Source organism: Excalfactoria chinensis, chromosome 11 (genome assembly GCF_039878825.1).
Source record: "Excalfactoria chinensis isolate bCotChi1 chromosome 11, bCotChi1.hap2, whole genome shotgun sequence".
NCBI lineage: Eukaryota > Metazoa > Chordata > Aves > Galliformes > Phasianidae > Excalfactoria > Excalfactoria chinensis.
In genome coordinates, this window is record NC_092835.1 from 1,972,134 (window position 1) to 1,986,884 (window position 14,751).

The 14,751-nt window shown below is 50.8% G+C and overlaps 1 protein-coding gene across 1 annotated transcript in view; it reads right to left on the reverse strand.

Moving 5' to 3' along the window:
• Positions 1–5,288, reverse strand: part of JPH3 (junctophilin 3) — a 40,581-nt gene extending 35,293 nt beyond the window's left edge. The window contains exon 1 of the mRNA XM_072346731.1: positions 4,052–5,288. Coding sequence (XP_072202832.1) covers positions 4,052–4,433 — 382 coding nt within the window. The 5' untranslated portion in view covers positions 4,434–5,288. The remainder of the gene's footprint in view (positions 1–4,051) is intronic.
• Positions 5,289–14,751: the final 9,463 nt, after the last annotated feature.

Here is a 14,751-nt window from a genome sequence, read left to right on the forward strand (position 1 = left end):
GGTCCTGCAGCATCCCCACTCCATCCCTGCGGTCCCTATAGGCCTCTTTTTGCTTTTGCACATTAAGTTCCCTTTTCGTCCATAGGAAAGTTCCCAACACAAACACTGAGAGCACCTGGAAGCGTCACCGATACCACTGCAGGGGTGAGATGGACATGGAGTGGTGACATGGGACACGGAGAGGCTGCTCCCACCTCATCGCATGGCAATGCATAGCAAGAAGATGTACCAGCCCGGGCCAAGAAATCCCACTTGCCTACTCACACAGCGCTAACAATGAAAACACTAATTATATTTCACTTATCTATCAAAGGGATGATTCAAGGAGGTGAGTGGGCACGGAGCATTACACAAGATGAGCACCGAGGTGCCACTGCCCGTCCCTTCGGGGTGGCCCTCTTGAAAAGTGTGCATGGATCACACAGGTTGGGCTGGGGGAGACAACTAGAGGGATGGGGAACAGTCACGGGGCACTGGGGATGGAAACCTGGTGCCCAAGGGCTGGATGGGCTATGGAGATCCCAGAGAGAGATTCTCCCATCCAACCCCTGTCCTATTGGGGTGAGCAGGGAGAGGAGAATGGCTTTGCCAGGGCTGGAATGGGCCCAGGCTGCTCCAGCAAAGGTGATGCAGTGGCCCTGGATAACATTGCTGCTCATCCCAATGGATGCTCACCCTGATGCATGCAGCCCCTTCTGTCCAGATCCTGCTACTCAACCTGCTACCAGCTGAGCTGAACCAGGCCCAGCAAATGAGCTCTGCAACCCCAGCATTCAACCAAAGTAATTCTCAGCTCTTGTTTTACATAATATCAGCCTGCTGCTGGATGGGGCAGGAGACATGGAGCAATTGTGGCAGTGGAATAAGGATGCACGGATAGGGTAAGATGGTGCACACGTGTGCCATAGATGCACGGACATAGGTTGGGTGTGCAGCGATGTCAGGGAGCTTCAGCACAAAGTGCTCTCCCTGAGGGGTGTGTATTTGCTTATTGGTGCCCCATGCAGTATGTTTGCATCGTTGTGTATGCAGTTGCATGGCTTAGGGAAGGGAGTTTGCATGGGCATGGGGCAGAGGGTGGGGGGCAGAGCATGTGTGTGGGGGGTCCATGCACAGAGTGGGGAAGCGGTGTGGGGAGCAGAGGCGTGTGTGCATGGTGCTGAGCGTGGCAGTGTGGGAGGTGTGAGCTCTGCAAGCTGCGTGTGGGGGCAGCCGATGTGGGGGTTGGCAGCAACCTGGCGTGGGGGGGACAGTGCCTGGGGCTGTGAGCTGGGGGTGCTGAGCAGGGAGACATCGTTTGCCATGCCTGAGCTGAATGCATCGATGGGTGCGTGGTAAGACATTGCATCCCTAAGGGGGCTGGTAATGGCTGGGGGAGTTTTTGGGTTGGCTCCCAATGCTATTGCACAAGGAGAAATTGGAGTGGAAGGCAGGGATTTGGTGGCATCTTGCTTCCTCAGCCTGGCTGTGCATTTAGGGGCCCATCCCCGAGCCCTGGTTGATGTGCTATAAAAAATAGCATGTAAGGGATGAATATTTATCTGTGGGTGGCAAGTGACAGATGCTGGGGCGAGGATTCTAGGATACTTCAGTTTGATGGAGGTAATAACTTGAATAGATTAATGAGAAACATCCTTCCCCAGAGTTGCCTTCCCTGTACCACAGCTACACAGTGGGTGCCCTTGGCACAAACATTGGCTTCGTGCACCCAAGAGCACAAAGTTCACCAGTGTTTGGTGTCCAAAGGGCTGGAGGTGCCCAACTCCACCCAAAGTGGAGCTGTGGGATTGGGAAAGGCTCCCTGGCTGCTGGCAGCTGAGTTCAGTAAAGCGCATTCTTAGCTGTGCCAAAATGGGATCGGAGTTTGTGGGCATTGGGGTGTGCATGGGGTATCCCCATTCCCAGTACCTGGCCATGAACTCTGCAGCTCTGTATGGCCCCATGCAGCCATTTCTATCTCCCAGCACTGTGTGCAGTCCCCAGGAGACAGCATTTTGCTCCAGACCTCTTCCCCTACCTGTCTCACACCCCCTCCTAAAAACCACAGATGTGCATGGAGAGGCTTTCTGTCCTGAGCACAGGGAAGCTGGGCTGGCCTGACAAGATGGAAGCAGCAGCTCTTGGCTTCTGGTAGCTTCTCAGAGCCATGAGCAGCGTGCAGCCTGGCCTGGGCATGCACCCTGTGCTGTCCTGAATGGGGTGGGGGGCAACAGAAGCCCCAACTACAGGGGCTCTCCCTACAAATGTCCCCATTGGGGCCTGAATGCTGGAGGGGGGTGGTATGGGAGCAGCACTGGAGTTCAGAGCATGCAGAACACCACCCCCACCCCCTTCTGACCCCCTCACTGCAAGCACTGCCTGAGTTTTATTCCCAGCAGAAGGATGTCAGACGTAGGAATCAAACCCAACCAATCCCAGCATGATTGCAGGCATCTGAAACAAAAGGTGCAGCTGTATTTTCCACTCAGAGAAAGCACACACACACACACACCCCCCCCCCCATGCAAATTATCTTTAAATATAAGGCAATCTCTTCCCCCTCTCCCTCAGAGAGCACGAAGAGCTGTGGGTCCCATGGCTGATCACAGGGCAGCACAGGGCTCACCGGAGAAAGCCCTCACAGCACCTGTCAGGAAGGCTGCAATGGTGCTCAGTTCCTGCAGTTCCCCCTGATTGTGGCCATCCTGGTAAAGCACAATGCCATAAAATACAAGGAACCTGCTCAGGTTGTGCACATCCAGCAGAAAACCAAAGCCCTGCTGCAGGGAGGTAGGCCTGGCTGCTATCATGGTGGCAACCCAGATGGAAGGACCCCGAATCGCTACAGAGGATGATACAGCCACTTAAGGAGAGCACCAGCTGTTTTCCCTAGTTTGGCCCTAAAGCTCGTTAGGCTGGCGATTGCTGATCACTCCAATTGGGTTTTCTTGTTGTGGGTTGGTTTGTGTTGGGTTTTTTTTTTTCCCATTTAATCCTGGTTTCCCCTCCACATCTCGCTAAGCCGCGTTGACGGCAGAGAATAGCTTCTGTGATCCCTCTGAGCCCCTACGCTAAGCATTAAGCCGTAAACTAGGAATGTAAGACTCTTGTCTGAATTAAATTCTTTTGCCTGGGCATTATTCATTAAGTGTGGGGCTGAAGGCAGGGTGTGCACGAAGCCCTCGGCCCCTCACATGAAGGGTTTGCTGCAATAGAGCTGTGTGGATCTGCCCCAGACATCCCTGCATGCTCCGCTCCCCTCTGCCCTGCTTTGCTGCATCCACGCTCCATGCAAATCCTACAGGTTACAGTGGTGCAGCACTGCCCTGTCCCATGTGCAACTCGGGCTGCTCCCACCAGCTTGGCCCACCGCATCCTCCCCTCTTCATCCTCCATTGCTCAGTTGCCAGCATCTCATCCCCTCTCCTAAAAAAGCCTTTCTAGGTGCAGGCCTGGTGCTGTGACCAGCTGAACATATGGGGCTACCTGTGGCAAAGAGGTGGCCTGGTGCCATGCTGGCTGCTGCCTTATCTCCTGTGGGGCACTGAACAGCCTTCAGTCCAAGCAAGCAGGTTGCTATGTCCCAGACTATGGCCTAAGCCTGGGGGCTGGACCCATAACTCACTGCTACCCACACACCCATCAGTGGTACCCACACATTTTTGGTACCCAAACATCCCTCACTGGTACCCATATATCGCTGGTATCCATACAACCATCAGAGGTGCCCACACATCACTGGTACCCAAACATCCCTCTCTGGTACCCACAGATTGTTGGTACCCATTCATCTATCATTGGTACCCATATATCCATCACTGGTACCCATACATTTCCTCAGTGGTAGACACACACATTGCAGGTATCTACACTTCCATCAGTGGTACCCACACATGATTGGTACCCACACATCCCTCAGTGGTACCCATACATCACTGGTACCCACGCATCCATCTCTGGTACCCACGCCTTGTTGGTACCCATACATCCCTCACTGGTACCCACACACCCATTGCTGGTACCCACACACCACTTCCTGCCCCAGCTTGGGAGAGATCAAGACACCACCTACCTCCATCCGAGTAGGTCTCTGTCCCGTAGCCATCCTGTAATCCATTGCTCCAGGTGCCTTCGTACTTGGCCCCATTTCCAGTGCATTCTCGGACCCCGTACCGTCCCTTAAATCCGTGGGTCCACTCTCCTTTGTACACCCACTTCCCCTTGCTCTCCATGCCAATGCCATGGCGCTTGCCCTGCGCCCAGGTGCCCTGGTAAGTGTTGCCGCTGGGCCAAGTGTAGACCCCCAACACCTCAAAGCCGTGACTCCAGGAGCCCGAATATTCACCTTGACCCTTGGGGCCGGTACAGATTCCGTGGCCATGAGCCTTTCCGTCCTCCCAGCCTCCACAGTACGACCCTCCATCATCAAAATTAAACCTTCCCCCACTGGACATGCATGTAATTCGGTTTGCAAATCCCCCAAAAGGTGAAAAGAGAAAAAAAATATATAGATATATATAATTATAATAATAAAAAAATAAACCCCCACAATAAACCGAAATGATGCAGGAGAGAAAAGGAGAACGATGACTTGGGGGAAAAAAAAAATAATATATATATATATATATATATGTGAATGATAGAAAAATCAGGTTGCAATCATGCACCAGATCCAGGCGCTGCTCAAGCCAGTTCCTCGTGATTATTCATTCTCTGGGAGTGTGTTCGGATCGGTTGGCTCTTCCCCTGCTGTGGAAACAGTATCATTAAAAAATATATATATAGCGGCAAGAACAGCGGCAGCTATTGGGTTTTTGGTGCAAACGACTCCACCTAAAAACCATCCACGGCAGAAAACGGGGGTGGAGGGGGAGAGAGAAAAGGAGGATTTTGGGGGGGATGGGGGGGGAGGTTGGGGGGAATTAAAAAAGAAAAAAAAGAAAAAAAGAGGCCAAACGCCAAGAGGATGGAAATAACGGGGCTGGGAGGGAGGGCCCCCCCGCTCCCGGCTCAGGCCGCCCGGCCCCGGCGCATGGCTCAGCAGCAATGCGGTTCCCCCACCGCCTCCCGGCCTCGCCCTACGCACGTCCTAAAAACCCTCTCCCGCAGCCGCCGCTCCCCCGCAGCTCTGCCCGCCGCGGGAGCCGCTCGCTGGGGCCGCCAGTGCCCGCATGCTGCTCGCCGCCAGGCCCCGAGGGGGGGGGAGCGAGGGTCGGGCCGCGCTCCCCCTCCTTCCCACGGGGCTAAATCCTGCTTATCAACGAGCAGGGATCCTGGGCTGCTGCTCTGCCTCAGCTCCGGGTGGATTTAAAGAGACAGCGGCTGCGGCTGCCCCCTCCTTCCCTCCCTCCCTCCTTTCCTCCCTCCCTCTCTCTCTCCCTCCCTCCCTCCCTCCAGAAGGATGCTGCCGGGGTTGGGTTTATCTCGCGCCGCTCTCCATCCCTCCCCGCTCCTTCCTTTTGGGATCCGGCACTCCACAATCCCTCTTATTGATTCGCATCGCTCCAGGCTGCATCCCCTTCCTTCGGCATCCCAGGGCGGTCAGAATGATGCGCAGGGCCTGGGCTGCCGGGCCCGGGGGGGATTTGAGGGGGGGCAGTTTATGCAGGGTGGTTGGAGGTGTGGGATCATTCAGGAGCACGCAGTGTCCCCATCCTGCAGTGTGTGTGCCAGATGTTGGCAGCATCCACGTGCCCGCTGCGTTTGCTTTCAAACGCAAGTGAATGAGGGTCTAAAGGGGAGCTCTGCTGAGATAATAACATGAGAAAGGTGCTCACAAGTGTCCGTCTGGGAGCTGCGTGAAAACAGAATCCCTCAGGTTGGAAAAGACCCCCAAGATCCTCAGGTCCAACCCCAACCCATCCCACCATGACCCACAGTGCCACAGTCCCCATAGTTCTGGAGCACCCCCAGGAATGGTGACTCCCTCCACCTGTCCCTCCTGCCTCCATGCCCACCCAATGGGAGCTTTAGAGCTGTGCTCCCCGCTCTCCTTCTCCAAAGAAGAGAACTTCTACTCCTAAAGAGCAACTGGGCACTCAACGTGCACAGGGAGGTGCTCCAGGGATGTGGCACTGAGGGATAAGGTCAGTGGGCACAGTGGGAAGGGTTGGGGTTGGACTTGATAGTCTTCGAGGTCTTCTCCAACCTTAGTGGGTCTGTGATTCTCAAACAAGCCTTAATTTAGGAACATCACATCTGTGTCTGAAGCGTGGGCAGTTTCTGTGCTAAAAATACAGCCACGTGTTGCATCTTTTTCTGTCCATGAGTGGGTTCTGGTTTTGCAGTGTGCCTCTTGTGAGCGCCACTGCCCTGGGGCTGGATGGAGAGTTGGTTGGGGAGGGATGTGGTTGTTATTAAAGAGTTTGTGATGAGCTTTGGGGTGTTCAAGTAATGGCCAATGGCACATTGGCAATCAAGTGTGGGGGTGTCTGGTTGGGTGATTGGGAGTGCTGGGGTCATCGTGGTGGGGAGGCCAAGTGCAACACAGCCATGCTGCTGCCTCCAACCCTTCCTACACCAAATAAATCTGTTTTCCACTGACTTTACCCATAGGCCAGGAGTTAGAACCATAAAACCGTAGCATCATAGAATCATCACGGTTGGAAAAGAGCTCCAAGATCAAATCCAACCCCACCCCATCCCACCGTGCCCACTGACCACATCCTTCAGTGCCACATCTCCACATTTCTATAACACCTCCAGGGATGGTGATACCATCACTTCCATGGGCAGCCTGTGTCAATGCATCCCCACTCCATTATCCACAGTTTTCCAGCCCTGGGGACTCCTTTCCAGACCAGTTAGTATCTCCTGGCTGCTGCTGAGAGAAGAAATTCAAGGGGCCAGGCTGCAGCAAGAATCCTCCAGCACCTCTGCTGAACTCTGCAGACATTTCCCCGAAGGGCACAGACAGCATTAAGTAGAACTGCCAAGCTTTTTAAAACAATCGAGTGCGTTTGAGCACGAGGAGAGTGATACAATGTTAGGAACGAAAGAATAAAGTTGGGAAAAAATATAACAAAAAGCAAATCAGCTGATGGTCATGGTAAGCACCCATCAGATCAAGGAGTCATAGAATCTTTAAGGTTGGACAAGAGCAATTAGATCATTGAGTCCAACCCTAACCCAACACTGCTGTGCTCACTGAGCCTGGATGCGTCCAGCCATGGAGCTGAGCTGACCTCTTCAAAGGGAAAACTCATGGGGGCTCCAGCCAAGCTGGGAGCACGGCAGCCTGATAACATGTAGGGGAGGAAAAAAGGGAATGGTTCACATTCACTGGAAATCAAATACATTTTAAAAATCCATTGGAAAATGGAAGGATGTAAAGATCCCCAGGGATGTCTCCACTCCCTGCTGTGCTGCAAGATGAGAGAGATGCTCCATAGCAGACCCGAAAGCAGCTTCCAAAGGTGGCTTCAACTCATTGGTAACACATACAAAAATGATGTAGGGTGTTTCTGGTTGAATATACCAGGAAATAAAACATGAGATCTCCAACAGACCACTGTACTGCTGCAAGGACTCAGCACGATCTGCTTCTTTAAGCAGTCACATCGATGATAGATAATAAAGTCCCTGTGACCACTAAGGGCCAAGCGATGCACAGTATTAAAGTAGCACAGTATTATTGAGCTGCCTGTATTAAAATGCTCTTTGAGTTTCTGAGAAAAAAAAGAAAGAAAAGAATTTCCTAATGACAAAATATTGCCTCCAACATGAGGGAATTCCCCGTTATACCTCACCCTGATGGGTGAAGATGGATTTCTCCCTGAACTAGGCATGAGCCATCACGGCTTGACTACATTTGTTATGTGCAAATGAAGTAAAGCTTCAAAGCAGCTTTATATATATACATATATATATATGTCATTGGTGCTTTAAAAGGTCCCGCTTCACAAAACAGAAAATAATTATAAGTTAAATCAATTTGGGGGAAAGAATTTAGGTGAAAAAAATGTGCTGGAAAGGGAGAAGCCTTTAAGAATATTTAACCCTCAAAGCAGTAATGCAGACAGAAATCTTTGTTAGGAAACACAGCATGGCTTGGAAAGGAAGTGAAAGAGCCGCCAAGACTAACACGTAAAATATAAACATAGAAAAGGAAGGAAAGGGAAACTGTTAGTAATTAATAGACCTCAGATGCAGGGAGAAATTAAAGGCAGGAGGAACATTTCCAAGATTTTCAAGAATCTCACATTAATGTTGGGCCAATACTACAGAAATGGGGCACTTCTCAATGATGCAGAAATGCTCAGTGCAAGTTCCCTCCTGGTATCTGGTTGAGAAAAGACAAGGTGCTGACGAGTCGCTTTCCAAGGGCACAGAGGAGGCAAGATGAGATCTGTGAACCTGTGGATCTGAATCACCAGTTGTTATAATGAGTTGTATGGGAGGTGGCCAAGAAGAGCCGTCTAAAGAATGAATGGGGATTTTCAGCAGGTCTTGGAACAGTCATCAAGAGCTGCAGAGTGTTGGGGGATGGTCAGCACTGCGCCCACCAAGGATGGTGTCAGAATGGGCACCAACGATCCCAAGGCTTTTATCCTGGATGGGATCCCTGACAAGTGACCCAACACCCAACCTGATGGGTCAAGACTGAACAGAGGATAACACAGTGAATGGTGAACTGCAGCTCAGGGAAAAACAATGGTGCTAAACTAACTGAAGAGTTACAGGTTTGATGGGGAGAGACGGCGGTACCAGTGCAATTCTTTCAGCTTTCTGGTTATTGGAATATTGGTGGTCACACGGATGGCTCCTTGCTGACACCAGGCAGTGCCCATGTGTCCCCAAGGTCTGAAGGCACTGTGTTGGAATACGCAGCCTTGGATATCTGCTTGATTTTCATTTTTGCTTCCTGCTCATTTCCTCCTCCGGTTAATTGAATTCCAGAAGCAAACCATCACTTGGTGTTGTCCCCAAGTTTTCTCCTATCTGCTTGATCTCTGGCTAAATTACCCCCAAACCAATTAAAGACCAGAACGATGTTGCAGCAAGCAAGGCTGCTGCTAATCTTCCGGTAGATTGCAGCTTATGAAAGTGATTGAAATGGCTGGAAATTACATTACTTGAAGGAGGTCAGCCTTCGAGATGTAAGTAGCATTTTTCTTTTTTAATATGTGGCCTCTACAGTGCTAATAATCTCTCGCAGGTCAACAAAAGTCAAGACCCGAGTGAACCAGAAAGAGAAACTCCTGAGTGTCCTTGGGTTTAATACCGGTTCGCAAAGAGCTTAGGAGAAAATGACGGAAGGTTTTGCGTCCTGCAATAACTGCGCTCACTGTTTCACAGGGGAAATTGGTTTTGCAGGGAGAGGAAGGACAGAGATGGCTAATGGGCATGTTACAGGCATGTGGGCAATAAATTACCTCGATCGTCTTCTTTGTGCTGGCCATGGGCTAAGTGCATTTACTGGTCACCGAATGTATCGCATTAACCTGCTGCATACAGTATGTGGCTGTTTATCCTGCCAATTACTGCAAATCTAATCAGCTTTAGCCGGGTAAAAATAGAGCCAGTTTCCGTGTGGAAATCAAGAGGCACAAAAACAGCAGCAAAGAAGCTGATCCTGATCAATGAGTACATGGGAGGAGAGAACCCGAGTGCCAGCAGCATGGAGCGTGGTGTGATGCCTTCTCCCTGGGTGCCACATGTGTCCTTCCTGGGGCTGATATCCTCCTACATCATCCATGGAAGGAGCTGGGGAGTTGGGGAACTGTGCCCACAGCTTCTCCTTGTGCTGGCGTTCTGCTTGCAGGAGTGGATCCCTGGTGTGAGTGCAGCGCCGTGCTGAAGGATGGAGATGGCTCTTGACATCTTGGATAGCAAGTGGATGGCACTGCGGTCTTGGAAGCTGAAAATAAACCCAAGGGAAGACATTGTGGTTTCTTGTCTTCAAACCCAAAAGTCTCACTCTCTCTTTTATTTTACCAGATCTCCCTACTGTAAATGCGTGTGAGCTGCTTGCTCACTATAAAACCCAGCCCCTTGCCTTGCCCTTCCACCCCAGTGGGCAAACCTCTGCCATCAGTGATATAGCAGCAGCATCTACCCAAAGGGACTCGGCTTCCCAGCCACCCACATCCCTCCCTATTTTCACAGGTTGGAAGAGACTCATGAGGCTCACTGGGACCAACCACCCCAAACTCAAACCCTACTTAGGATTTCCACCCCACTAATTCTGCCTGGTGTCCACCTTGGCACAGCACAAAACCCAGGCTGACCAAAACCCAGGCTGACCAATTTTCTGTAGCTGAAAGCTGCTCATAAACACAACCAAAGCAGCCAGCCTTAACCCAACGGAGCCCAACCGTTTGTTTCAAACCTTTGAATTCTCTGTCTGAGAGCAAGGAGTGGGAGCGCTGCCGATAATTAGGGGACATCTGTCACCCGTGTGTTCCTGCTGGTTTGGTCAGGAAATGCAGCTGACATAATGTGACGAGAAGAAACCTGCTTTGGGCAGCCATTCGCTGTGCTGTTTTCCATCTCCACCACCACACCGTGCCCTGGTTGCTCTGCCTGCTGCTGGTGGAAAGGCCGGGAAAGCCAAATCTGATGGGAAAACCATACCCACCAGTCCTGAGATGGGCTTTGACCTGCATGAGATATATATAGATAATTAGGGGAACTTTTGCTGTTGCTTGAGGGCTGCTTTCTAGAAAGAATGGATACAAAAAGTCTTTTTTGTTTGTTTGTTTTTGTTTTAAATTCTGAGAGCTCTCATAAAAGCCCATGACTTTAAGCACTGGCACAGGATGCCCAGAGGTGGTGGATGCCCCATCCCTGCAGACACCCAGGGTCAGGATGGAGGGGCTCTCAGCACTGATGGAGCTGTGGCCGTCCCTGTTCATTACAGGGAGTGGGACCAGATGGCCTAGAGAGGTCCCATCCAACCCAAACCAACCTATGGTTCTCTAACTGGCTTTCTGTTTTTCTCATGCTCCATTGGGCTGAGAACCAAAATCAGATTTTGCCAGTGGGAAAACTGAGGAAGGGACCACGTTTTGCTCTCCATCACCTGCACTGCCTCTTCATCACCTCCTCCCTGCCACTCACCATCCTCAGCAAAGCCCAACATGAAACCAAACCATGGACACCCAGCAACCAACTCAGCTCTGAGGTAGTTTGGCACCAGAAGAGACAGACGGGATTATGTTTTCAGTTTAATGGAGACGCTGATGTACTTCTTTCTATGTGAATAATGAATGTTTGGAAATGCTTTGAGCACTGCAAATTGTAAGGACAGTGTATTTTACTGCGCTCAGAAAGCCAGTGGCAGTAGTTTCCCAGAATTGTTTGGACTGTAGCAATAGAGATTTATAATTCATAACAAAGAAGAAACGTCTTTCATTGAAGCAAGGAGACACAGCGATGTAAAAGAGTTGACGTTGCTCTTACTCTATTCTTATGAAATACAGCCATGCAACAGGGAGGATCTCTTTTTTTTCTGAGCGGACAAACAGCTGCATTGGGATTTAACCCACATTTGTGTAGGCTTTCACAAAAAAAAAAAGCTTTCTTTTTGAAGTCCCATTTTTTAGGGCATTTGAGCACTTTGCAATCCGGAGTAGCATGTCTAGAGGGCCTGAACACACAGAACTCCTTTGCTGCCCAAAGGCTGGAGGGGAAAGATATCTTACACGCTTGGTGCAAAACAGTGAAGCTCCAGGAAGCTCAAAACTGGATTCGTGGGGTTTCAAGATCTGCTTAAGGAATCGGTGAGCAGCACTGAGGTTAGCAACCTGCGGTATTACATGGCACCTGTTAGCATGGGATAATCCAGGAATGAAAGAGAGGGTGAGGGGTAAAGGAACGTCACCCTAGGATGGTGAGACACACAGAAATCAAGGCTTGAGAATCTGAAAGCACCAGATTAGCCCAGCCATCACCATTGTGATACAAAGGAGGCAGCAGGAATGGAGCAGAAAAGGATGTTTCACTGTGATGGAACGCACACCTTGGTCCTGCCAACACAGCGTCCCATCAGTATGACACTGGGAAATCCTTCAGCATGTGGGAAAACATGGCTTTGCTCATTGCAGACACAAGGGGAAGTGGGGAGCTCCCTGAAACCCGTGGAGCTGAAGGTTCATAGAATTATAGCCCCAAAGGAATATCAGCTTCAGTTTCTTTCTTATCTCCAGTGCCCCAACCTGGCGCCTTCCTTAGCAAGCTGAGCGGCACATTGAGGGCTGGATTTTGAAAGTCAGGGTATAGTGGAAATGCTAAGTCACAGCCTGAAGCAGTGATGGAGCACCTGGTGGGAAGGCAGGGCCAACCCAGGTGAGCTCAGGTGTATGCAATGTACCTGAGTGACTGGAAGGGCTGGAGCCAGGATCCACCCCTTCCCAGCCCTCATTTAAGGGTTGGCAGGGGGGAGGTGAGGTTATCTTGCTGGAGACCCCTATGAATCTGAGACCTTTTGGAGGTAAGTGAATTATCTCCTTTATTTTTGTGCTTATAGCTGCTGCATCCTGGGACTTTATTATGCTGTCACTGCTATGCTTTCCATAGCATTATAGAGGAGTTCAAGTCTAACTCTGGAGAAGAAAGCCTCCAGGTTATTTCTTTAAGGTCAGTTGTGGGCACTCAGTTGATTACCGGAGCTACTGAGCCTTCAGTTTGAATCTCCAGCCTTGGATTTATTGTCCTATCACTTCACACCCAGCACTGAGTGCAGCAGAGCATCATCTGCTCCCTCCCCGCAGGACCCATCCCTATGTCTGTGCACCAATCTCTAATGCTGTAATAATATTGAAGGAGGACAGCTGTGGGACATGTCCCAAACAGGGAAAATCACAACTGGGAATAACTGGAGCCATCTGGAATGATGGGTTTGCCTTGGGATCTCACTCTTGTCCTGTGCCAGCAACAGGTCCCAGTGTCCCAGAAAGCCCTCTGCAAAGCAGAGCAGGGTTTACCTCCACCTTGAGTATTATCTGTGTTTGCATTCCTGATCAAGCTCCAGGTTTGCCCATTGCAGTGTAGCACGTACTCCCATTCCAAAGCTAATGGGATTTTCCCTTCCTGCTCCAAGGTGCTCCACTGGGCCAAGCACCCCACACTCCTCCCTAAATACCCCTGGTTTATATTTACACCACAGAATGCTTTGGGATCACTTTGGGAAAGAAAATATCCCTGCAACATAAGTTGACACCATCCTTGTGTGCTCATTTCCACGAGCTGCTGCTCCTATGAATTGCAGCCCAGCAATTTGCTATTCCAGTCCCATGAAATAGGAGCACTGCAGGGCTGTGGAAGGGGCCCTCAGCATAGCAGGAAGAGAGCAGTGAGAGCTCCCCATGGGCCCCAGCCAAATGGTTCCCATCCTTGTAATACTGTGACCAGAAGGATGGCCTCAGCAAAATGCAGCCCTTGGCCAAGTGTGCTTTTATTGCAGGATTGCTGCCCCAGTCTGTCTCACTTGCTCTTCTGTGACCTATTGCATTATGTGTCAGCCAGACATAATTCCTGGCATGGGATGCACCAGGAAGACCAGACCAGCCTCTTCCTGGAGCTCAGCTCTGTGGTTGCTGCTAATGATTTAGCAACATCTTTGTTGAGAGGAGAAGACAGTGTTGTCTCAGTTGTCCGAACATAGGACTGTTGCATGGCTATTCCTGGAGCATCACCTACGACTACACCCAGATAATGGGGAAAGCCCATGCCTGCTTGAGTTGCTTCAAAACACATCATCACATGGGATGCAGGAGAGACCCCCTGGTACTTCTCAGGGCTGGGCTGAATCCTCTTTCCCTGGAGGATCTATGATCCAAATCACAGCTGCTGCATCAGCCCTTCCCCACCTGCATCTCACTGTGGCCATCAGGTCGCTGTGGTTGGGCAGTCTCAGGGCTGGGTCCCAAAAAGAACGTGGATTTGGCCTGTCCCAAAATAGGGATAGAGTCACATTTCCTGTAACTTCTGGGGTCTGCAACAACAGTGAGTTCCTGGCACCCTCTAATGGAAAAGACAAGTCACTGACTCGCTGTTCTGCCAGCCTGCCTTTCTATTTTTAATTTAATACCCCAGTAATCACTCCCAGCTGGGCAAGATACAGCTCACACCAGTGTGGACCCACAGCATGAGCTGAGCAAATGTCAGGGCTGTGCAGGGAAGGAGTGACAGCCTCGAGCCTGGAATTGCTGCTTTACTTATGGAAATGAGAGGCAAGAGCTAATCAGCTCTGACATTTGTGCCTTGGTTGTGAATTTAAGACACATGCTGATGGTTTAGCTGTGTTATATGGCCGGTCCTTCCCTTGGTGGCACTTTGGGGGTTATTTCTCTGAGCTTGGTAGATGAATCTATGCTCTTTGCTTGCTAGAATGTGACACAGGTAGCTGAAGTCCCTCACACAGCCCTATGGCAGAGGTTTTGCCAGCTATTTAGAGGCATGGAAAAGGCTGCTTAAGTGGCATTCCTGCATCCTCAGTGGAAGGACATTTGGGTTTTGGGGGGTTTGGTTTCAGCATGCAGATCCCAGGTTGGAAGCTGTAGGAATGACAGTTCCTGGGGCTCTGTCCCATGCACTGCCTTGCCAGGGGAAGGTGCAGGCTATAGGTGGGACCTGAGCCACCTATGCCAGTCCCAAAGCTCTGGGTTTGCTGCCATATGCAAACAGAGCAAACGTGGTGCTTCCCTTCAGCAAAAAGCTCCAGGAAAAGTCAGCAGAAGAAAGCAGCAGAAGTGCCCAGCCCTTGGCTGATGTGCCACTGCTGACAGAGCAAAACTGGGGCTGCCAGGTGACAGAAACTCATGGGGGATT